At 36.9% G+C, this 23120-nt stretch overlaps 2 protein-coding genes and 1 long non-coding RNA gene across 4 annotated transcripts in view; 2 read left to right on the forward strand and 1 right to left on the reverse strand.

Moving 5' to 3' along the window:
• The first annotated feature begins 2184 nt into the window (after positions 1-2184).
• LOC107667330 (ectonucleoside triphosphate diphosphohydrolase 8-like) lies at positions 2185-8464 on the forward strand. The gene is made up of 10 exons (XM_016458960.1): positions 2185-2275; positions 2526-2660; positions 4415-4532; positions 4816-4966; positions 5514-5673; positions 6175-6405; positions 6560-6826; positions 7374-7484; positions 7651-7785; positions 8159-8464. The coding sequence occupies exons 2-10, from the start codon at positions 2535-2537 to the stop codon at positions 8351-8353; spliced, it is 1494 nt and encodes a 497-aa protein (XP_016314446.1). The 5' UTR covers positions 2185-2275; positions 2526-2534; the 3' UTR covers positions 8354-8464.
• Positions 8465-9165: 701 nt separating this feature from the next.
• Positions 9166-23120, reverse strand: part of LOC107667361 (uncharacterized) — a 20292-nt gene continuing 6337 nt past the window's right edge. Inside the window, exons 3-14 of one of the 2 annotated variants that reach the window (XM_016458995.1) lie at positions 22095-22655; positions 21500-21539; positions 18749-20959; positions 12551-17337; positions 11578-11660; positions 11367-11479; positions 11157-11279; positions 9964-10045; positions 9771-9885; positions 9582-9680; positions 9413-9489; positions 9166-9314 (exon numbers count right to left, since the gene is read on the reverse strand). In XM_016458995.1, the coding sequence (XP_016314481.1) occupies positions 9230-9314; positions 9413-9489; positions 9582-9680; positions 9771-9885; positions 9964-10045; positions 11157-11279; positions 11367-11479; positions 11578-11660; positions 12551-17337; positions 18749-20959; positions 21500-21539; positions 22095-22655 (8376 nt within the window). In that variant the 3' untranslated portion in view covers positions 9166-9229. Of the gene's footprint in view, positions 9315-9412; positions 9490-9581; positions 9681-9770; positions 9886-9963; positions 10046-11156; positions 11280-11366; positions 11480-11577; positions 11661-12550; positions 17338-18748; positions 21412-21499; positions 21540-21951; positions 21990-22094; positions 22656-23120 lie in introns of those variants that run through there. The other variant, XM_016458996.1, reaches the window with a different exon arrangement.
• The window catches only part of LOC107667362 (uncharacterized), a 5771-nt gene continuing 5692 nt past the window's right edge, over positions 23042-23120 (forward strand). Inside the window, exon 1 of the long non-coding RNA XR_001631784.1 lies at positions 23042-23117. This is a non-coding gene — a long non-coding RNA (uncharacterized LOC107667362). The remainder of the gene's footprint in view (positions 23118-23120) is intronic.

Here is a 23120-nt window from a genome sequence, read left to right on the forward strand (position 1 = left end):
ATATATATATATATATATATATATACCCACACACCCTTTATACACACACACACACACACACACATACTTGCTCTGTAACGGCAGCAACGTAGCAGATCTATTCCACCAAGACCAAACACATTGACATTGCCATGTATATTACCATGCTAAACTCTCTGAGAGTTGTCATAGCAGAACTAAGTTTTCACCGACCAAACCCACAAGGATGTGACAGATTATAATAACCTTTAATCTGATAATGCATGTTATTTGCTTAGAATCACTGTATATTTTATGTCATGTTAGGGTGGAGAATTTTACTGGCCAAATCAGTAACACTGTTGAATGTGACTAATTAAGAAAATAGTTACAGCAAATAACAAGTCAGCAAAAAGTCACCAGTCATCTGACTAACTTTTTACTTGTCGCAGATAAGTTTTGCTTCTCAAAATGAACTGAACATCATGTGGCTCAAGCAATGAGTCTTAAACCTGTTGACAATGTCACGGCCCCCACAGGATTATCGAACAGATATTTATCCATTTACTGCTATTACTTATCTCTATTGTATTTCCATAGAAATGCACAGTAAGAGTCTGTTTATGCTAGTAATGTGTTATCCATATAAAAGAATAGTAACACTTAAGATTAGGGAACACTACTGAATATTGCTTATTAGCATGCATATTACTAGCATATTGGGTGTTTATTAGTACTTATAAAACACATTTTAATTATTTATTCTGCATATTCTAGACCCCTTAACCCTAATATATAACCACTACAACAACTACCTTACTTACGATCAATAATTAGGAGTTAATTGAGGGAAAACTCTTAGTTAATAGTGAATATGCATTCCCCAATTTAAAGTGTTACTAAAAGACTAGCAGTTGTTCCTTGTCATTTAAAGTATCTAGTCTACATAACCAGTTAAAAGGTAACTTTTGCCAAAAGTTCCTCATATAGGAGAAAAAGGAATTCCAGACTGCTTAAGAGTCAGTGAAGGAAATATCCATTCATCAACCAACTACTTTTGATTTTTGAATTATTTGTTTGCTTGTTTGTTTGTTTATTAAGAAAGAAAGAACTGAGAAAGATAAAAAATAATGACCAATATATTTTAACATTTAGTCTATTATTTACTGGTGTTGCTGGTTGCAACTTATTGGTGGACATTCAAAGGACTATTAAAAGTCCATAGAGTGTTTGTAACTTAAAGATATTTCGAAGAATGTTTCAACTTGTGTACCAAGTTCCCCCCCCCCCTGAAAATATCATATTTTAAGCTCCACAGAAAAATACAGTCATACAGAATGTACAGTAATTGATAACAGAATTCTTATTTTAAGTCCAACCATCATTTTAATAATCTTTGTTTTGACATCTCACTAGAACAAGACGTTAATGACTAAGTCGAAAAGGTGAGGTTTGAAAATATTATATTTCTAACAAATAACGATAACCGTAACTTTGTCAAAAATACTTGTTTTCATAATGTAACTGATTTGCAATGTATACTAAATCATTTTGCTTCAACTTCAGTGAGTGGTATTCACTTGGGTTTACTCAACTCTTTCATTATTTTAATTAAATACTTAACTATGTTTTTTTTTTCAACACATTTATTCTAAGACTAAATATCAGTGTAGTTTAATCAGATTTCATAACATTGTGAAAGAGATTTCATCCAGCAACAATATTCTTCTACAAATGGTAAAAGGGTGCTTTTCAGTTAAATCCGTCTGTGTAAATTTGTGTTGTGCTCTAACTACGCTGTTAAACCAAGGACTTTAACACAACAGAGTCAAAGAGAGATTAGTTATTAAGTAACAGTTGTTATTGGTGAATGAGGTTAGCGCATGCTTTCGGTTTTATTCAGATAAGGTTTTTTATCAGTTCCCACAGTTCCTGTCAAATTCTTTAAGAAAACTTCCTATAAATGATTCAACTTGTGATATTGATACATAAAAATAAGAGAGGATATTTGGTCCAATGAAACTTTGAGGTTGTAAACCAGGGTGTGTGTTTGTGAGTATGTGAGGTGTAGTACTTGACTGTGTGTGTAAAAGAGGAAAAGTTAGTGAGAGTGTTATGTGTGTGTGTGTGTGTGTGTGTGTGTGTGTAATGAGCTGAAGATATACTGGGGAAGTGGGAGTATAACTTCAGTTCCCAAAGGCCCTGGCTGGAGTAAAGGTGTGGAGGTATCAACATTGCACATACCTGTCTTCAATACACAGGCACGTATAGGTTCATAAACAAAGTTCATCCGGACAGGTAAAGGAGAGGGAAGAAGGTAAGACTGTTATCTGCCAATCAGCTTTAAAACATAAAAGATTAATTGAAGATCTCGGTTAATAATTGATTCTCTTGATCTTGTGCACTTGTAGACTTGAATGTGCATGTGAAGTGTAAACAAAGCTATGACAAATTAATGTGTCTGAAACAGGATTTGATTATTTAACTTTGGCATGCATGAAATGAACTTCACATATTTGTGGATCATCCTTGTACCTGTAGTGCATATTTGTTTTGCTTCTGGACAGATTGCAGATATGGGAATTCAGATGAAAGCTTTATTGCTGGGTGCTGCAATGGCAGCCGTAGCTTGTACAACCATCATCGCTTTGATTCTCTCTCTTGCCAATCATCAGACTTTGGATCGGCCATACTTAACACAGGTGCAAAGATGTTCAACTGTCAGTTACAATGTGCTTTTGTATAGATTTTTAATAGATTAATGCGGTTCTGTGAGAAGTTCGTCTGAGTTGTAAAAGTCAACACTATAAGAGATACCCATCAGAAAATTTCTTCTGCTTGCACTACATGTTGTTTATTAAAAACAGATAATCTGAAAAGGCGTCAATATTTGCTTTATCGGATATTATAATAAATATATATTGGTGGTGTCGGATAACAGTTGAAGGTGTGACACTGGTCATTCCTACAATTTGTTGACTTTGAAACATTTAAAAAATACGTTCTTTTTTATGTTAAACTTTTCAAAGGTCACAGTTTGAGCTATGAAGAATTAAAAATATTTTTTTATTCATGACCACTTTTGTAGAGACCACTTTTGTAGACCACTTTACAACTAACTATACACATTAACATTTCAAGCTGAAATGTTAATGTATCAGTATTTGTTGAAATTAACATGAACCTAAATTAATAAATTCTGTAACACTTTACAGTTAGGTTTAATTTGTTAACATTAGTTAATAAGATGAACACAATGAAAAATTGTTAATCTCAGTTAATGTGAATTTCAACATTGACTAATAAAATCAAAAGCTGGTCACACTTTAGTTTGGGAGTCAATTCTCACTATTAACTGACTAGTAACTATTCCTAATTTGCTGCTTATTAATAAATAGTAAGGTAGTTGTTAAGTTCAGGTTTGGGGTAGGAGTAAGGAATCCAAAATATGGTCATGCAGAATAAGGCAGTAATATGTGCTTTGTAAGTAATAAACAGCCAATATGCTAGTAATATATGCTCACAGTTAATAGTGAGAATTGGTCCCTAAATTAAAGTGTCAACCAAAAGTTGTATCTCTTAATATTAGTTAACTGACCTGAACAATAAACCTTTGTATTTTTATTAACTAATGTTTAAGATGAATAAATACTGTAACAAATATATTGTATATATAATATATTGTTCATTGTTAGTTAATGTATTAACTAAGGTCAACTAATCTGACCTTATTTTAAAGCATATTTAAAGCATATTATTGCAAAGTATTGTTTATTATTAGTTAATGATATCTAATGCTTTAACTAATCTTAACAAAGTGAACCCTATTGTAAAGTGTTACCAAAATTCTCCTGCTTGACAGAGAAAGTGTTAACAGCAGTATGGACTGATGCCAGTATCTTGACTTCTATAGTAATCAGCTAACCTAGCTATTTGTTTTTATTGTTGGAGTTTTATTCAATTTTAATATCAGAATGTTAGTGAAAAGAAGAGCAAAAATAAACTTTTAGATATCAGTCTGCATATGTGACGGAGGCATCTTTAGTAAAACAGCTCCATATTTAACGAAGCACATATAAAATACACTATCCGGAAACATCGCAACCTGTTTTCCAGAATACAGAAGTTTGTTGCGTATAACCCCGATTATGTATTTCACACATCATTTACACTGTCTGTCTCACAAAAACAAAACAATCCATGGTAAAAAAAAACAACTTAAAACAACATGAAAAAAATATATTATTTCAGACCACAAGTATACCAAACAACCAAATAAATTCTATACAATTCCTCAACACAAACTATTTTTATGAATCCTGTGGTATAACATGAATGTGATACTGTCAAATGTTTTCCCTCAGGATGTGTGTGTGTGTTTCTCTCGGGAAAGTAAGCACACCCAATAAATAAAGTTTTGTCTAAATTTATGGAACTCTTTGTCTGACTTCCTCAGTATGGGATTGTGTTTGATGCTGGCTCCACTCACACGGCACTTTTCCTGTACCAGTGGCTGGGGAACAAAGAGAATAACACTGGAATAGTCTCTCAGAAACAGAGCTGTGATGTGGATGGTGAGTACAGCGCTGGAAACTTGACCAGCTCTCTGTTCCCTAACATTATAACACTTTGCGGTGATTAAATTATGCTTTATAAGGTGACAAAGCTGAATCTAATGCATTTAGTCGATATTACTTCATTCACTTTAGGTTTTACAAGGAATAGAAAAAAAAAACGTTTCAACAGGGCCATCACAAAAATTCACGTGGCCTAAATGGCTGGGATCCCGGTCCCTATGAGAAGGCTATACAATGTGTACTTAAGTTTTAACTGTCAAAACATTTTTATTTTTTTTAGGTGATGGCATATCCAGCTATGTACAGAACCCTCTGGCAGCTGGAGAAAGTCTTAAGAAATGCTTGGATGTTGCCAAGGCAGCAATACCAGAAGGAGAGCGGAAAACTACACCTGTGTACCTTGGTGCCACTGCTGGCATGCGGCTTCTTGGGTGACTGTACTTATCAATAACTGACTGATGTGTCATATAAATGTGACCCTGGACCACAAAACCAGTCATAAGGGTCAATTTTACGAAATTTAGATTTATACATCATCTGAAAGCTGAATAAATAAGCTTTCCACTGATGTATGGTTTGTTAGGATATGACAATATTTGGTCGAGATACAACTATTTGATAATCTGGAATCTGAGGGTGCAAAAAAATCTAAATATTGAGAAAATCGCTTTTAAAGCTGTCCAAATGAAGTTCTTAGCAATGCATACTACTAATCAAAAATTACGTTTTGATATATTTACAGTAGGAAATTTACAAAATATCTTCATGGAACATGATCTTTACTTAATATCCTAATGATTTTTGGCATAAAAGAAAAATCGATAATTTTGACCCATACAATGTATTTTTGGCTATTTCTACAAATATACCCCAACGACTTAAGACTGGTTTTGTGGTCCAGGGTCACAAATGGAAAGATATTTGGAAAAATAATTATCATTGAACTGGATTACATTGATTTTTACATTGGTTTCACAGCTTACAGAACAAAAGTTTAGCAGACAGCATTCTCGCAGAAGTCACCAAAACAATCCAAAGTTATCAATTTGATTTTCGAGGGGCCAGAATACTCTCTGGCATGGAGGAGGGGGCTTATGGCTGGATCACCATCAACTATCTCTTGGAGAGTTTTATCAAGGTGAATAATGGATTTCCAACACTGATGAAATTAGGACTGAGTGGCTATTAATGCAGAGTTTTTCAAACTTAAGGGTCAGCCCATTTCTTTACAATGATACAATGAACATTATAATTTCTCATTTCATATCGTCTGATTCTCTCATGTCATATTATCATTGGCTCATTTTATATTTAATGAATAAATATTTAATAATAAATATAAATATTTAATAAATAAATAAAACCAACAATGCAACATCAATCATTTTAAACTAAAGTTATTACATTGTTATCATGTCAGATATCTTTATTTGTCATTGTTCCTAAAGGCCATTGAACACATGTACAGTAATAATGCTATTTTCATTCTTGCTTTTCATGTTATTTTGACAACACAGACTCAGTTAAGTAAATCAATCAACAGTAGAAATGATACTTAATCACTCTTAATCGCTTCTCTTTTGTTAGAACATCATGTACCTCAATACTCCTAATGTGTGTTTTTTTTTTTTTTTTGCAGCACACATTTGAGGGCAATTGGATCCACCCAAAAGCAGGAAAGATCCTTGGAGCTCTTGATCTCGGTGGCTCATCAACACAGATCTCATTCACCCCAAAAGACCCAGTGAAAAACCCAGATTCAGCTTTTAATCTCCAGCTCTACGGGTACAAATATGAGTTGTACACACACAGCTACTTGTGCTTCGGCAAGGACCAGGCTTTGAGGAAACTTCAGGTCTACCTTCACAAGGTTGGTTTTTAATTCTATTCATTATCTCTATGTAGGTTTTTACCATACTAGTTTTAGCACAACACATTTACTGTACGTAGATTTGGAAAGAAAGTGTCTACCAATAAAATGATGGTCATAATTGAATGTCTGATATGGTGTCTGCTTCATCTAGACTGCTGGACCCTCACCTGTAATCAGTCACCCATGCTACCATGTCGGATATAACCTCAGTCTTACTTTGGATGACCTTTATAACTCCCCTTGTGTGGTCAAACCAAACAATTTCAACACCACGGCTACAGTCCTTTTCTCAGGAACGGGTAACTCATTCCTCTGTCTTTCTCTAATGGAGGACATTGTTAACCTGACCGATTGTGCATTTTCACCAGACTGTGGCTTCAATGGTGCCTATCAGCCTCCGGTCAATGGCGAATTCTTTGTGAGTGTTTCTGTCCTTATCAAATCATCTTCATTAATTACTAGTAGCATAATATTTAAGTTATATGTTTTAATGTTAGGAAGGAAATTTAAAAAAATTATTGTGGGGATATACAGTTACACAAAATAAAACTTTTTTGTATGTATTTTACATGGACTAATATGGACATGGAGAAACACAAACATTGCAACAATATTTGATATATATACAGTATATATATATATATAATGACTCTTAAGAGCCGGTACGTTTTGGTGAATCACAAAACACAACCAGTAAAGTCTAATTCCCGAACGAATGCCGAATGCTTATGAGTCGGTTCTTTTAATGAATATTAAAAAAATAAAAAAATAAAAAAAACACACACAGAGTTGTCACTCAGAATCCTTCATGCAGCTGAATCTATCAGAGCGGTTACTGAATCGACACATACAGAAGTAGCCTACAAGTTACTATTTTAAGTGATATTTATATCAAAATTATCCTCTACTATACTTTTTTTTTTGGTAAATAACTTATGATAGCTATACTATTATGTCCATCTCAGGCTTTTTCTGCATACTTCTACACCTTTGACTTCCTTGGACTTATCCCAAAAGCTCCCCTGACCCAGGTTCTTTCCACTATTGAGACTCACTGCAACAAAAACTGGACCTCTGTGAGTTCACAGATACTAAATGGCAATCCTACATTTGATAGTAAAAAGTCTGGTGAGATGAGAAGTGAAAATGAATCACAATATGAGTCCATTTGATGATGCTGGTGTTATCTTTTGTAATACTGATCCTTAAATTCATTTTTATGACTGTTATTTCTTTCTGCAGCTTACCGCTGAAAATCCAAACATTACGGCAAAATATCTGAAAGATTATTGTGCTTCTGCTCATTATATTATGACTATTCTCTTGAAAGGATACAAGTTCAATAACACCTGGGATCAAATCTCTTTTGAGAAACAGGTAAGGTTTCATCAGTTTAAATTATTAGCCTTCCTTTACCGAAATGAAGCTGTTCAGTAATGTGAATTTATGAATTTCATGCGTACAGATCAATCTCCTCCTTATTAATATAGCAGACTGAATATGGATATTCAGTGATTCATAAATCGCTAGAGAATATAATTTAACCTCAGATTATTTGCATTGCTCAAGAGCACAGTGGAAGCAGCTCATAAACTGACATCATGCCATGTGCTCAACCTGACAATATATCAGATGACCTCTGCTCCAGAAGTATGAGGAAACCTCCTACTTCTGGGAATCTCCCTGTATATGGCCTTACTTTCCCCATCAGTGTGATTTGTACTCATATAAGATTGTATGATGGTTACAGGTAGCAGACACAGATATTGGTTGGACATTGGGCTACATGCTGAACCTGACCAACATGATTCCTTCTGAACAGTCCAGAGCAGTGACAGGAGTGCCGCACAGTCAGTGGGCAGCTCAGATTTTCTTCATCGTATTTGCCCTCTTCCTCAGTTTACTTATTATAGCCATTCTGTTTGTCCGTGATCTAAGCCAGTGAGTTGTGTGTCATGAATGTGTGTATACATGAATATTTATTGCTTATGTTTGTTTTTTTTCCACAAAGACCTCACAGTGAAATAATCTATGAATTTTGACATTATGATGACAAAATGAGATGACATATCCTTTGTTTTTCTAACATTCTATACCATTTCTAGCTAAATGTAGCTTTTTGTTATTTAAAGTAGTGTGTTTTGAAGGCTGACTAGTACCTCTGATTTAGTCTGTGCTAACTAATAATTCACGAAACAGATTTTTCATCATTCATAAACTCTAAATTGTAAGAGTATAGCTTTTTTTATTTGTTTGTATTCATTTTTACTTACACTCAGCACTTGCAGTTGGAATTAAAGCACTTAACAGACATTAAATACATTTATGATTATATTATTATGTGTGAAATCCTTATTGTACTTTGTGCAAATTTATAAAATACAGAAATGACATTCTCCTTAAGCAACAAAATATAAGCAGCTTACTTTTTTTGCCTTTGCTTTTTTACAAATTGTTCGTACATTACCCTCAAAAGTTTGGGGTTGGTAAGATTTAATGTAAAGTCTGCTATACTCACCAATACTGCATTTAATTAAAACAGTAATATTGTGAAATATTATTACCTTTTTTAGGTTTTATTTATTCCTCTGACAGGAAAGGTGATAATATATGAATTATAAACCATTTTTTCAGGATTCTTTGATAAACAGAAAATTATTAATTTTTTGTTTTTTTCCCCCTGTATCGATATAGTCTTTACTGTCACTTTTGATCAATGTAATGCATAATTGCTGAATAACAGTATTCATTTCTACAAAAAATATCTAACTAACCCAAACTTTTGAATGGTCATGCATGTTGTGTGTGTGGGAGTGTGTTTTCAACAGCAACCAGATTTCTTCTGTGATGGTTCTCTTCTCAATGTTGTGTGTCTCTCCTTCTGTGATTTGCGCTGCATTAACAACCTAGTAGCAACAATAAATTAGTCTTTATGCATGGACAGAAAACACACGTTGAACAAGTAATAATTAGTGTGATGGGTTTTGTTAGTTTTGAGTCTTACTCTGCAAGAGTTCTCATGGATTCTGACACATTCGCCCCAGTTGCAGCACTGCACTCCATGAAATTTATGTTATACTCCTAATGAAGGGAAAATACAACCAAACTTTTAGTAGAAATATACTCAGGCAAAACAATTGGACAGTACTTTTCGGGTCACAATGAACTCTTACTCTGGCCAGCTCTGCCCCTTCCTGAATCTGGACTGCACGCTTTACAGAATCATTCTTGTTTCCAAGCAACATCATGATGACATCATCGGGAGCCCTTTTCTTGTGTAACATTGTCATAATACAATTTAGGGAAGGGGACATTTCCATATATTTTGACTAAAATATAAGGAACATGAAAACATTAGATACCTGAGCTTGAGAGATCCAATCCCGTACAGAAATAAAACTATTTGAACATGTGATTTCATACATGAGCAGAAGCCCATCAGCCTTGTGGAACACTTGTGTGGTGATGCTGTGAAACCTTATAAAGATTTTTTTTGGGTTAAATTACACACCAACAACTTTTTTCATCATGTGTTAATTTGTTCCTATGTCTTACCTCTCTTGTCCTGCTGTGTCCCATATCTGCAGTTTAACAGTTCTGTCAGGCAGAGCAACAGTCTGTGTACAGGTGTCAACACCTGGGTGCAAAACATAAAATATATAACATTTGAACATAAAATAAGTTATTCTCCTTTATATATTTATACATTTGGAACTGATCGTTATCATTAGGCTGTCTGTTGCTGCATTTTTTCTTCTTAGAAATCATTTATTTCTATAATCTAGCATAGCGTTAGTTCTGGCAGGTCACGTTAGTCAAGCTCGCATCAGCTGACTCTCAGTTGATCCCCATCAACCTATGGGAATACGACACCTATCTAAGTATTCATATATAAGGTCCCGCAGTAGTATCAGCAGTTTTCGCATTGCTCAATAGCTAATTACCCTCCTCCATCCCCAGCTCCTCCTCTGTCAGTCAGGATTCAGCCTTCTGATTCTCCTTTGAATCAGACTAATTCTAAAATGTGTACATAACATTATTGAACTTTAACGATATCTGCAATGCATTTATGTTGGTTCTGTTCTGTTACCCTGGGGGGGTTATCGCTGCTCTCCCTGCTTTCATCCATGCTAGGCTGTATGTATGCGCAGGGAGTTCTTGCCCAGAACAGAACCATACCGCCAATCCAAACTGTATGCTAATTGTCAATCATCTTTGATGATAGTGGTCCTGACAGAAGTGTACCATGACACCTTATACACTACCATTGTAAATTTAGTAAGTAAGATGTTTTAAAGAAATTAGCACCTTTATTCAGAAAGGATGCATTAAATTGACCAAAAGTGAAAGTAAATACATTAATAAAGTTACAAAAATCCTGAAAAAATGTATCCAGAAAAATATTAATCAGCACAACTGTTTTCAACATTGATAATAATAAGGAATGTTTATTAAGAATCAAATCAGCATATTAGAATGATTTCTGAAGGATCATGTGACACTGAAGACTGGAGTAATGACTTCACAGGAATAAATTCAGTTTAAAATATATTAAAATAGAAAAGTATTTGAAATTCTAATAATATTTTACAATAGTACTGTTTTTACTATATTTTTGATCAAATAAACTGTATGAGCATAACAGACTTTTTTTCAAAAACATTTTAAAAATCTTGCTGACTCTTTTTGAATGGAAGTGTGAATAATTGCAGTAAACAAGAATGCCTGCTCTCCAACACTACACTCACCAATAGTGGAGCGGTAATCCTCAGTGAACTGCCCTTCATGGAAGCGTCTGATGAAGGAAGTCTTTCCCACACAGCTGTTTCCCACCATGACAATGTTAAACTGAACTACTTCAGCATCTGAAACTATATGACAGAGTTTGTGTTTAGATGAGTATTAGATATTAAACTTTAAGAAATAATTGCATGACAATGTTTTATCACTTTACTCACTCCTGTTCTTGAGATTTACAGTCTGCTTAGCTCCAGTGCTTCTATCATGTTTCATGATTTGGTCCAAAGAAACGAGACCAGCACCAGTGCCTTTTGGAGCAGCTTCTTCATTTCTGGAGCAGGAAAAACAAACAAAATTGAAAAAACAAACAAACAAGTAAATTATTTTCTTATAACAGACAAAGAAGTCTTATATTGCTCTGTTTCATACTTGGCTTCCATGTTCCTCTGCTCTGAGACTGGATGGGCAATTGGTTGATTCTCTGGTTGTAAGGTGAGGCATGGATCACAAACCTTAACAATACAGACATTTGTTAGTGTTTTAAAGCAAGTACCATTATAGGCTGAAGCAGGGCCGTTTCTAGCCAATTTGACGCCCTAGGCGAAATCCCTATTGGCGCTGCCATATATATATATATATATATATATACAAAAAATATTTTTTATATATATATATATATATATATATATAAGATCTGCCTTGCTGCAGACTTACTTTGTCTGTTCATAATGTTTTATTTGAAGAAGCGTTCAGCGTGTTCATATTGAATGGAGCAGAGCGTGTGCTGAGATGACGGGTGGGCTGTAGTGTAATTGGTTGTTAAAGTTTATATGGGAATATGACACGCTAATCTATTAACAATGCATTGGCGCAAAAACGCACACCTTTTGGACAAATCTCGCAACATGATTTATCAACTGCCACAAATACTGCCTAAACAAAATACTGATTTTGTGCACTTTATTTACTGTACCAATATTTTAAATTGGCCTTTGAACTTAGCTTTATTGTATGGCAAAAAAGCCTTACCTTGCCAAAGCACTGACAGAACCTATTGATCTAATGGCATTGATGAGCGCTCCAAATGCAAACTTTGCATGCAGGGCAGAGCGTCAGGCAGCAATTGACAGCGCTCTGATCCAATGGCATACAGGCATCGTCAGATTGACAGTACTCTAGCCCAGTGATGTTGGGGGATCCAGTGGGGGCGGCAGTCATATTTCAGAGTGACCGTGCCACTCTTTATCACAACCCTGCTAAAATGTAGTGCCAGTACGTGCGCTCATTGGCACCCCTTCAGCTGGTGGCACTCTAGGCGACCGCCTAGCTCGCCTATGCCTAGAAACGGCACTGGGCTGAAGTACAAAATATAAGGACATTTTCTAAACAAAGAGATATATACCTCTAAGTCATCACTGCATAGCTTGTCCTCAACCTCAGAGCTGTCTGGTTTATGATCTCCATCTTCTAATTCATTCCCAAAATCAGAAGCGGCTAGACTACCAAGGCCTTGTTTGCCCTTAGTGCGTCTGGACCCAAACTTCCTTTTAGTTGATGGAGACGTCCTTTCTTGGCTAACAGGGTTAGTGCTCTCTTCTAGCTGACTGCTACTTGTGTGTGCACTAGAGACATCAAGATACTCTTTATTCAGTTTGTTTTCAGTGATATTATGCACTATAGACACCTCAACTCTTTCAAGATCCTTGTTTTCTTGCTTATCTGTCTTTAAATTCTCATCTTTCTCCCCATCCTCTTTGTCTTCATCCTCCCTTTCTGCTTTGAGCTGCTCTCTGGGATTCTTGCGAGTTGAACCCATTTTTCTTCTTCGTCTTCCTGGTGAGTTGGGTTCACTGTGAGCCAATGGTGTCGGCTGGAGAGATTTGATTTCGGAGTTTTCTGACATATTAAGATCAGAAGCATTCACTAAGTCTTCAGGGTTAGGCTCTTTGACGATTGATTCCCGATCATTACTCATTGAATGTTGAGACGTCTTATTTAATGCTCTTTCTAATTCACAGAGAAGTGAATCCTCTGACTGATTAGAGTAATCGTGAGTTGTTTGTTCCCCTAAGCTCATTTCAGAGTCCTGAGACATCTGCAGATTTGTGTCTGTAGTTTCTGTTTCTTCATATCCATCTCTTTTTCCTTGTATTCTTCCTTCTCTGAGATTTTTCCGAGTGGAGCCCATCTTTCTTCTCTTCTCAGTGGTAACAGTCTCTGACTGTGGATGTTTGGTAACATCAGCATTTACTAACTGATTATCACATATTTGAAGGGTATTTTCAGGTGTTTCAGGCACTGTTGGTCCACTGGGTTCAGAATTGTTCTGATGATCATGTTCACCTTTTAAATCAGTTGCACTACTTAACATTTCTGATTCAAGATCTGTGGTTCTGACTGAAGACACTTCCTTGGACTGACTGATGCTTGATGCTAAAGGCATATCATCCAAATCATCTTCTGCTTTCTTAGTTTCTCTATCCTCTGCCACACCAAGTCCATCTTCATTATTGGCCATATTTTCCCCATGCATTACTCTAGGATATCTCCGGGTTGAGCCCATCTTTCGCCTCTTTTCTTGGGTGGAACTGATTTCATAAACAACATCATCCTGAGTGTTTTTTAGTTCTTGTGTGGGAAAAGAATGGCCTGTGTTTTCAGTTTGTTCAGGCTCTGATCCTACATAAACATGTTGATCAAGGTAATCTACAGTCACGGTTTGATCAACATCTTCGTGACTAACTGTCAAGACAAATTTGTCCTTTGTCCCGTCATAGAGATTGATTGCCTTATTCTCACTATTACTGTAATTTCCAGTACTTTCCATCCCCTTTTCCTCACTCACCTCAGATAGGTCATGGATATTTGGAGAAACTTCCTTCACTCCATTTTCTGATTCAGAGAACATTTTTGAAGAAGCCACTGGATAAGAAAATTCAACAGGGAAGTTTTGTTCAGCCTCTTCATCAAATTTACATTCAGTTTTTCTTGCACTGGTTGCTAAATGTGGTTCTGTATCCTGTTCCTGTGTCATTTCTTCACTATCTCTATCCATCTTTTTGGATTCTACTTCTTTTCCCTGCCCTTTGTTCCCTCTGAGCGTCTTACGTGTTGACCCCATTTTTCGTTTTTGAACAACTGGATTCAAGCTTGATTGATCTTCTCTAAGAGACTCTTTAGGAATGACACTTTGTTTAGGACCTAAGTATGTGTCAGCATCTCCCAATGGAAGGTCTGAAACCATCTCAGCAGCAACATTTGAAGAACATTCAGATTCTATCAATAGTTCTGGATTTATGGTAGAATTTGGATCATTTGGTTCTGAGATTTCTGTCTGCACATCTGATTTACTACCAATATCCTGAATATCATGGCCTTCTTTATCAGCAGATGAACTAAACAGTTGCTGGTGTACAGGAGATCCTGCAATGGCTTCTTCAATAGTTAAATTCTCCTCTGACTTTGTGGTCCCATCATCATTTGTTGTATTTTCAGTTTCCCCCTCTTTCTCTTCAACCTCCTCGTCATTCACCATTCTCTTCCCTCTCTTCCGAGTTGACCCCATTTTTCTCTTCTGCATAGACCTTTTGGAGACTGGATGCATTTCAACCATCTCTGTCGGGGGAACATCCTCAGATGACTCATGAATTTGTGTTTCCTCTATAAGCAGGGCATCAGACAAGACCAGATCAGAATGACTCTTACAGGCAAATCTGTCTCTAACAAAATCTGCAGTTCTTTCTGGGACCTGTAATAAATATGAGCCAGTATCATCCTGTGATGGACCAGTTTGTGTTTGAGATACATCTGGTCTCTGCTCTAGTTCCAAATCATCACATAGCTCCTGCACTGACATGTCCACTGTCTTTGTGGTCTTTTTCTCCTCATCTTCATTATCTCTTATATTCATAATTTCTTGTGTCACATTGTGATCAACCACGTTATCCTGGTTTTGAATTTCTAAGCGTGTTTCTGTGTCTTCCACTTCTGACAATACTTCAATATCTCCATTCTTTTCCTCGGATTCTACTCTCACTTTTCTTTGTCCTTTGTTCCCTCTGAGAGGTCTACGAGTTGAGCCCATTTTTCGCTTCTGAACATTAAGACTCAATTTTGTGTGTACCTCCTCTCCGTGAGGAACTTCTGGAATGATTTTGGTGCCACTTTGTTTCGGAATTGTGTCTGTTTTTCCTTCATTCTCAGCAATTTCAGATATCAATGCTTCTGGTTTTGCATCAGTGGAAATGTCATTTTGAAGCAAATCTGACTTAACAGTCATATTACTCTCCACTGTAACTGTATCTCCAATAAACTCAATTTCTTTGACTACAACACTAGCTTCACAGATGATCTCTTCTGTTCCTTCTCCTTCAAATGTGCCTGAATTAAGAGTTGTGATTTCGGTTTGAACTGAGTGTGGTTCTGTGTCTCTCCCTACTAGTGCTCTTTCAACCTCGTTATAATCTTCTTGGGACTCTGCATGTAATTTTGTGAGGGTTTGTGATTCTGAAATGTCACTCACTGCAGTATATCTAGGTTCATCTAGACTGGGTTCATCCTCCAAACTAATTGTTTCTTTCTCTACATTGATCATACCTTCACATTCAAGTGTCTCATTTTCATCATGATGTTCTATTTCTTTTCTTTGTCCTTTATTTCCTTTGAGAGGTCTACGAGTTGAGGCCATTTTCCTCTTATGAATAACTGGACTTGATTTTGAGTGTGCCTCCTCTCCATGAGAATCTTCAGGAATGATGTTGATGTCACTTTGCTTGAGAATTGTTTCTGTTTCTCCTGAAACTTCTTTCGCAGAATTTTGAGATACTTTCAATGCATCAGGAGAACTTTGAAGAAAGTCTGACTCAGAAGTCATATTACTCTCCACTGTAACTGTATCTCCAATAATTTCAACTTCTCTCACTAAAACACTAGCATCATGTATGTTCTTTTCTGTTCCTTCAGCTTCACTGGTTGAGTCAGATGTTTTGATCTGTGCTTTAATTTCTAAATGTAGGTCTGTTTCTCCTCCTACTGCCACTCTTTCAGCATCTCCAGCATTTTCCTGGGACTCTTCATTCAGTTTCATGAGGGTTTGTGATTCTGTGATGTGACAGATACTTATTGCAATGGATTCCTCAGATGTTAAGTCGGAACTACATGATGACTGCAGGTCAGCGGATTCAGACCCTTCAACAGGAACAAAATCATTCTTCTCGCATATTTCCATCTCCTGTTCTTTAGCTCCATCTTTTAAACTTTGTAATGTAGATTCGTCTAGACTGGGTTCATCCTCCAAACAAATTGTTTCTTTCTCTACATTGATCATACCTTCACTGTCAGGTGTCTCATTTTCATCATGATGTTCTTTTTCTTTTCTTTGTCCATGTTTCCCTCTGAGAGGTCTACGAGTTGAGCCCATTTTTCTTTTGTGAATAACTGTGGATTCTGAGTGTGCCTCCTCTGTCTGAATATCTTCAGGAATGATGGTGGTGTCACTTTGCTTGGGAATTGCGTCTGTATCTTCCTGAACTTCACACTCAGCATTGTCAGATACTTTTAATGCTTCCTGTTTTGCATCAGAGGAAGTGTCATTTTGAATCAAATCTGACTCAGTAGTCATATTACTCTCCACTGTAACTGTATCTCCAATAAACTCAACTTCTTTGATTAAAACACTAGCTTCACAGATGTTCTCTTCTGTTGCTTCTTCAAATGCTGTTGAGTCAAATGTTTTGTTTTCTAAGTGTCGTTCTGTGTCTCCCTCTGCTGGCACTATTTCAACATCTCCAGTATTTTCCTGGGACCCTGCATGAGTTTTTGGGAGGGTTTGTGATTCTGAAATGTCACAGATACTCACTGCAATATACCTAGATTCATCTGGACTGGGTTCATCCTCCAAGCTGAAGATTTCTTTCTCATTATGTTCTTGTCTTTGTCCTTTATTCCCTTTGAGAGGTCTACGAGTTGAGCCCATTTTTCGCTTCTGAACATTAAGACTCAATTTTGTGTGTACCTCCTCTCCGTGAGGAACTTCTGGAATGATGTTGGCGTCACTTTGTTTGGGAATTGTGTCTGTTTTTCCTTCATTCTCAGCAATTTCAGATATCAATGCTTCTGGTTTTGCATCAGTGGAAATGTAATTTTGAAGCAAATCTGACTTAGTCATATTACTCTCCACTGTAACTGTATCTCCAATAAACTCAACTTCTTTGACTAAAACACTAGCTTCACAGAATGTCATTTTGAATAAAATCTGACTCAGTAGTCATATTACTCTCCACTGTAATTGTATCTCCAATAAACTCAACTTCTTTGACTAAAACACAAGCTTCACAGATGTTCTCTTCTGTTGCTTCTCCTTCAAATGCTGTTGAGTCAAATGTTTTGTTTTCTAAGTGTTGTTCTGTGTCTCCCTCTGCTGGCACTATTTCAACATCTCCAGTATTTTCCTGGGACCCTGCATGAGTTTTTGGGAGGGTTTGTGATTCTGAAATGTCACAGATACTCATTGCAGTATATCTAGATTCATCTGGACTGTGTTCATCCTCCAAGCTGAAGATTTCTTTCTCATCATGTTCTTGTCTTTGTCCTTTATTCCCTTTGAGAGGTCTACGAGTTGAGCCCATTTTCCTCTTATGAATAACTGGACTTGATTTTGAGTGTGCCTCTTCTCTGTGAGAATCTTTAGGAATGATGCTGATGTCACTTTGTTTAAGAATTGTGTCTGTTTCTCCTGAAACTTCTTTCTCAGCATTTTCAGATATTTTCAATGCTTCGATGTGTGCATCAGGAGAAGTTTGAAGAAAATCTGACTCAGTAGTCATATTACTCTCCACTGTACCTGTATCTCCAATAACTTCAACTTCTCTGACTAATGTCACACTAACATCATTGATGTTCTCTTCCGTTCCTTCAGCTTCACTAGTTGTTGAGTCAAATATTTTGTTCTGTGATTCAATTTTTAATTGTAAGTCTTTGTCTTCCTCTGCTGCCAATTTTTCAGCATCTCCAGCATTTTCCTGGGACTCTTCATTCAGTTTCATGAGGGTTTGTGATTCTGTGATGTGACAGATACTTATTGCAATGGATTCCTCAGATGTTAAGTCTGAACTACATGATGACTGCAGGTCAGCGGATTCAGACCCTTCAACAGGACCAACATCATTCTTCTCGCATATTTCCATCTCCTGTTCTTTAGCTCCATCTTTTAAACTTTGTAATGTAGATTCGTCTAGACTGGGTTCATCCTCCAAACTAATTGTTTCTTTCTCTACATTGATCATACCTTCACTGTCAGGTGTCTCATTTTCATCATGATGTTCTTTTTCTTTTCTTTGTCCATGTTTCCCTCTGAGAGGTCTACGAGTTGAGCCCATTTTTCTCTTGTGAATAACTGTGAATTCTGAGTGTGCCTCCTCTCTCTGAATATCTTCAGGAATGATGGTGGTGTCACTTTGCTTGGGAATTGCGTCTGTATCTTCCTGAACTTCACACTCAGCATTGTCAGATACTTTTAATGCTTCCTGTTTTGCATCAGAGGAAGTGTCATTTTGAATCAAATCTGACTCAGTAGTCATATTACTCTCCACTGTAACTGTATCTCCAATAAACTCAACTTCTTTGATTAAAACACTAGCTTCACAGATGTTCTCTTCTGCTGCTTCTTCTTCAAATGCTGTTGAGTCAAATGTTTTGTTTTCTAAGTGTCGTTCTGTGTCTCCCTCTGCTGGCACTATTTCAACATTTCCAGTATCTTCCTGGGACCCTGCATGAGTTTTTGGGAGGGTTTGTGATTCTGAAATGTCACAGACACTCGCTGCAGTATATCTAGACTCATCTTCCAAAATGAAGATTTCTTTCTCATCATGTTCTTTTCTTTGTCCTTTATTCCCTTTGAGAGGTCTACGAGTTGAGCCCATTTTTCGCTTCTGAACATTAAGACTCAATTTTGTGTGTACCTCCTCTCCGTGAGGAACCTCTGGAATGATGTTGGCGTCACTTTGTTTGGGAATTGTGTCTTTTTTTCCTTCATTCTCAGCAATTTCAGATATCAATGCTTCTGATTTTGTATCAGTGGAAATGTCATTTTGAAGGAAATCTGACTTAATAGTCATATCACTCTCCACTGTAACTGTATCTCCAATAAACTCAATTTCTTTGACTACAACGCTAGCTTCACAGATGATCTCTTCTGTTCCTTCTCCTTCAAATGTGGCTGAATTAAGAGTTGTGATTTCGGTTTGAACTGAGTGTGGTTCTGTGTCTCTCCCTACTAGTGCTCTTTCAACATCTTTATAATCTTCTTGGGACTCTGCATGAAATTTTGTGAGGGTTTGTGATTCTGAAATGTCACTCACTGCAGTATATCTAGGTTCATCTAGACTGGGTTCATCCTCCAAACTAATTGTTTCTTTCTCTACATTGATCATACCTTCACTGTCAGGTGTCTCATTTTCATCATGATGTTCTTTTTCTTTTCTTTGTCCATGTTTCCCTCTGAGAGGTCTACGAGTTGAGCCTATTTTTCTCTTGTGAATAACTGTGAATTCTGAGTGTGCCTCCTCTCTCTGAATATCTTCAGGAATGATGGTGGTGTCACTTTGCTTGGGAATTGCGTCTGTATCTTCCTGAACTTCACACTCAGTATTGTCAGATACTTTTAATGCTTCCTGTTTTGCATCAGAGGAAATGTCATTTTGAATAAAATCTGATTCAGTAGTCATATTACTCTCCACTGTAACTGTATCTCCAATAAACTCAACTTCTTTGACTAAAACACTAGCTTCACAGATGTTCTCTTCTGTTGCTTCTCCTTCAAATGCTGTTGGGTCAAATGTTTTGTTTTCTAAGTGTCGTTCTGTTTCTCCCTCTGCTGGTACTATTTCAACATCTCCAGTATTTTCCTGGGACCCTGCATGAGTGTTTGGGAGGGTTTGTGATTCTGAAATGTCACAGACACTCACTGCAGTATATCTAGATTCATCGTCCAAACTGAAGATTTTTTTCTCATCATGTTCTTGTCTTTGTCCTTTATTCCCTTCGAGAGGTCTACGAGTTGAGCCCATTTTCCTCTTATGAATAACTGGACTTGATTTTGAGTGTACCTCTTCTCTGTGAGAAACTGTAGGAATGATGCTGATGTCACTTTGTATAAGAATTGTGTCTGTTTCTCCTGAAACTTTTTCCTCAGCATTTTCAGATATTTTCAATGCTTCGATGTGTGCATCAGGAGAAATTTGAAGAAAATCTGACTCCGTAGTCATATTACTCTCCACTGTACCTGTATCTCCAATAACTTCAACTTCTCTGACTAATGTCACACTAACATCATTGATGTTCTCTTCCGTTCCTTCAGCTTCACTAGTTGTTGAGTCAAATATTTTGTTCTGTGATTCAATTTTTAATTGTAAATCTTTGTCTTCCTCTGCTGCCACTTTTTCAGCATCTCCAGCATTTTCCTGGTACTCTTCATTCAGTTTCATGAGGGTTTGTGATTCTGTGATGTGACAGATACTTATTAGAATGGATTCCTCAAATGTTAAGTCTGAACTACATGATGACTGCAGGTCAGCGGATTCAGACCCTTCAACAGGACCAACATCATTCTTCTCGCATATTTCCATCTCCTGTTCTTTAGCTCCATCTTTTAAACTTTGTAATGTAGATTCGTCTAGACTGGGTTCATCCTCCAAACTAATTGTTTCTTTCTCTACATTGATCATACCTTCACTGTCAGGTGTCTCATTTTCATCATGATGTTCTTTTTCTTTTCTTTGTCCATGTTTCCCTCTGAGAGGTCTACGAGTTGAGCCTATTTTTCTCTTGTGAATAACTGTGAATTCTGAGTGTGCCTCCTCTCTCTGAATATCTTCAGGAATGATGGTGGTGTCACTTTGCTTGGGAATTGCGTCTGTATCTTCCTGAACTTCACACTCAGCATTGTCAGATACTTTTAATGCTTCCTGTTTTGCATCAGAGGAAGTGTCATTTTGAATCAAATCTGACTCAGTAGTCATATTACTCTCCACTGTAACTGTATCTCCAATAAACTCAACTTCTTTGATTAAAACACTAGCTTCACAGATGTTCTCTTCTGTTGCTTCTTCAAATGCTGTTGAGTCAAATGTTTTGTTTTCTAAGTGTCGTTCTGTGTCTCCCTCTGCTGGCACTATTTCAACATCTCCAGTATTTTCCTGGGACCCTGCATGAGTGTTTGGGAGGGTTTGTGATTCTGAAATGTCACAGACACTCGCTGCTGTATATCTAGACTCATCTTCCAAAATGAAGATTTCTTTCTCATCATGTTCTTTTCTTTGTCCTTTTTTCCCTTTGAGAGGTGAGAGATCTGAGCCCATTTTTCTCTTGTGAATAACTGTGGATTCTGAGTGTGCCTCCTCTCTCTGAATACTGAATATAATGATGGTGGTGTCACTTTGCTTGGGAATTGCGTCTGTATCTTCCTGAACTTCACACTCAGCATTGTCAGATACTTTTAATGCTTCCTGTTTTGCATCAGAGGAAGTGTCATTTTGAATCAAATCTGACTCAGTAGTCATATTACTCTCCACTGTAACTGTATCTCCAATAAACTCAACTTCTTTGACTAAAACACTAGCTTCACAGATGTTCTCTTTGTTCTCTTCTTCAAATGCTGTTGAGTCAAATGTTTTGTTTTCTAAGTGTCGTTCTGTGTCTCCCTCTGCTCCCTCTGCTTCAACATCTCCAGTATTTTCCTGGGACCCTGCATGAGTTTTTGGGAGGGTTTGTGATTCTGAAATGTCACAGATACTCACTGCAATATACCTAGATTCATCTGGACTGGGTTCATCCTCCAAGCTGAAGATTTCTTTCTCATTATGTTCTTGTCTTTGTCCTTTATTCCCTTTGAGAGGTCTACGAGTTGAGCCCATTTTTCTCTTGTGAATAACTGTGGATTCTGAGTGTGCCTCCTCTCTCTGAGTATCTTCAGGAATGATGGTGGTGTCACTTTGCTTGGGAATTGCGTCTGTATCTTCCTGAACTTCACACTCAGCATTGTCAGATACTTTTAATGCTTCCTGTTTTGCATCAGAGGAAGTGTCATTTTGAATCAAATCTGACTCAGTAGTCATATTACTCTCCACTGTAACTGTATCTCGAATAAACTCAACTTCTTTGACTAAAACACTAGCTTCACAGATGTTCTCTTCTGCTGATTCTTCTTCAAATGCTGTTGAGTCAAATGTTTTGTTTTCTAAGTGTCGTTCTGTGTCTCCCTCTGCTGGCACTATTTCAACATCTCCAGTATTTTCCTGGGACCCTGCATGAGTTTTTGGGAGGGTTTGTGATTCTGAAATGTCACAGATACTCACTGCAATATACCTAGATTTATCTGGACTGGGTTCATCCTCCAAGCTGAAGATTTCTTTCTCATTATGTTCTTGTCTTTGTCCTTTATTCCCTTTGAGAGGTCTACGAGTTGAGCCCATTTTCCTCTTATGAATAACTGGACTTGATTTTGAGTGTGCCTCTTCTCTGTGAGAATCTTTAGGAATGATGCTGATGTCACTTTGTTTAAGAATTGTGTCTGTTTCTCCTGAAACTTCTTTCTCAGCATTTTCAGATATTTTCAATGCTTCGATGTGTGCATCAGGAGAAGTATGAAGAAAATCTGACTCCGTAGTCATATTACTCTCCACTGTACCTGTATCTCCAATAACTTCAACTTCTCTGACTAATGTCACACTAACATCATTGATGTTCTCTTCTGTTCCTTCAGCTTCACTAGTTGTTGAGTCAAATATTTTGTTCTGTGATTCAATTTTTAATTGTAAGTCTTTGTCTTCCTCTGCTGCCAATTTTTCAGCATCTCCAGCATTTTCCTGGGACTCTTCATTCAGTTTCATGAGGGTTTGTGATTCTGTGATGTGACAGATACTTACTGCAATGGATTCCTCAGATGTTAAGTCTGAACTACATGATGACTGCAGGTC

Source organism: Sinocyclocheilus anshuiensis, unplaced genomic scaffold, assembly GCF_001515605.1.
Source record: "Sinocyclocheilus anshuiensis isolate Anshui unplaced genomic scaffold, SAMN03320099.WGS_v1.1 scaffold964, whole genome shotgun sequence".
Lineage (NCBI taxonomy): Eukaryota > Metazoa > Chordata > Actinopteri > Cypriniformes > Cyprinidae > Sinocyclocheilus > Sinocyclocheilus anshuiensis.

Excerpts from the sequence above, each read along its gene's own strand:
- LOC107667330 (XM_016458960.1), top strand. The coding sequence starts at position 2,535 with ATGGGAATTCAGATGAAAGCTTTATTGCTGGGTGCTGCAATGGCAGCC. Across the intron at positions 4,533-4,815 it reads ACAGAGCTGTGATGTGGATG|GTGATGGCATATCCAGCTAT; the intron begins GTGAGTACAGCG and ends TATTTTTTTTAG. Across the intron at positions 6,827-7,373 it reads CGGTCAATGGCGAATTCTTT|GCTTTTTCTGCATACTTCTA; the intron begins GTGAGTGTTTCT and ends TGTCCATCTCAG.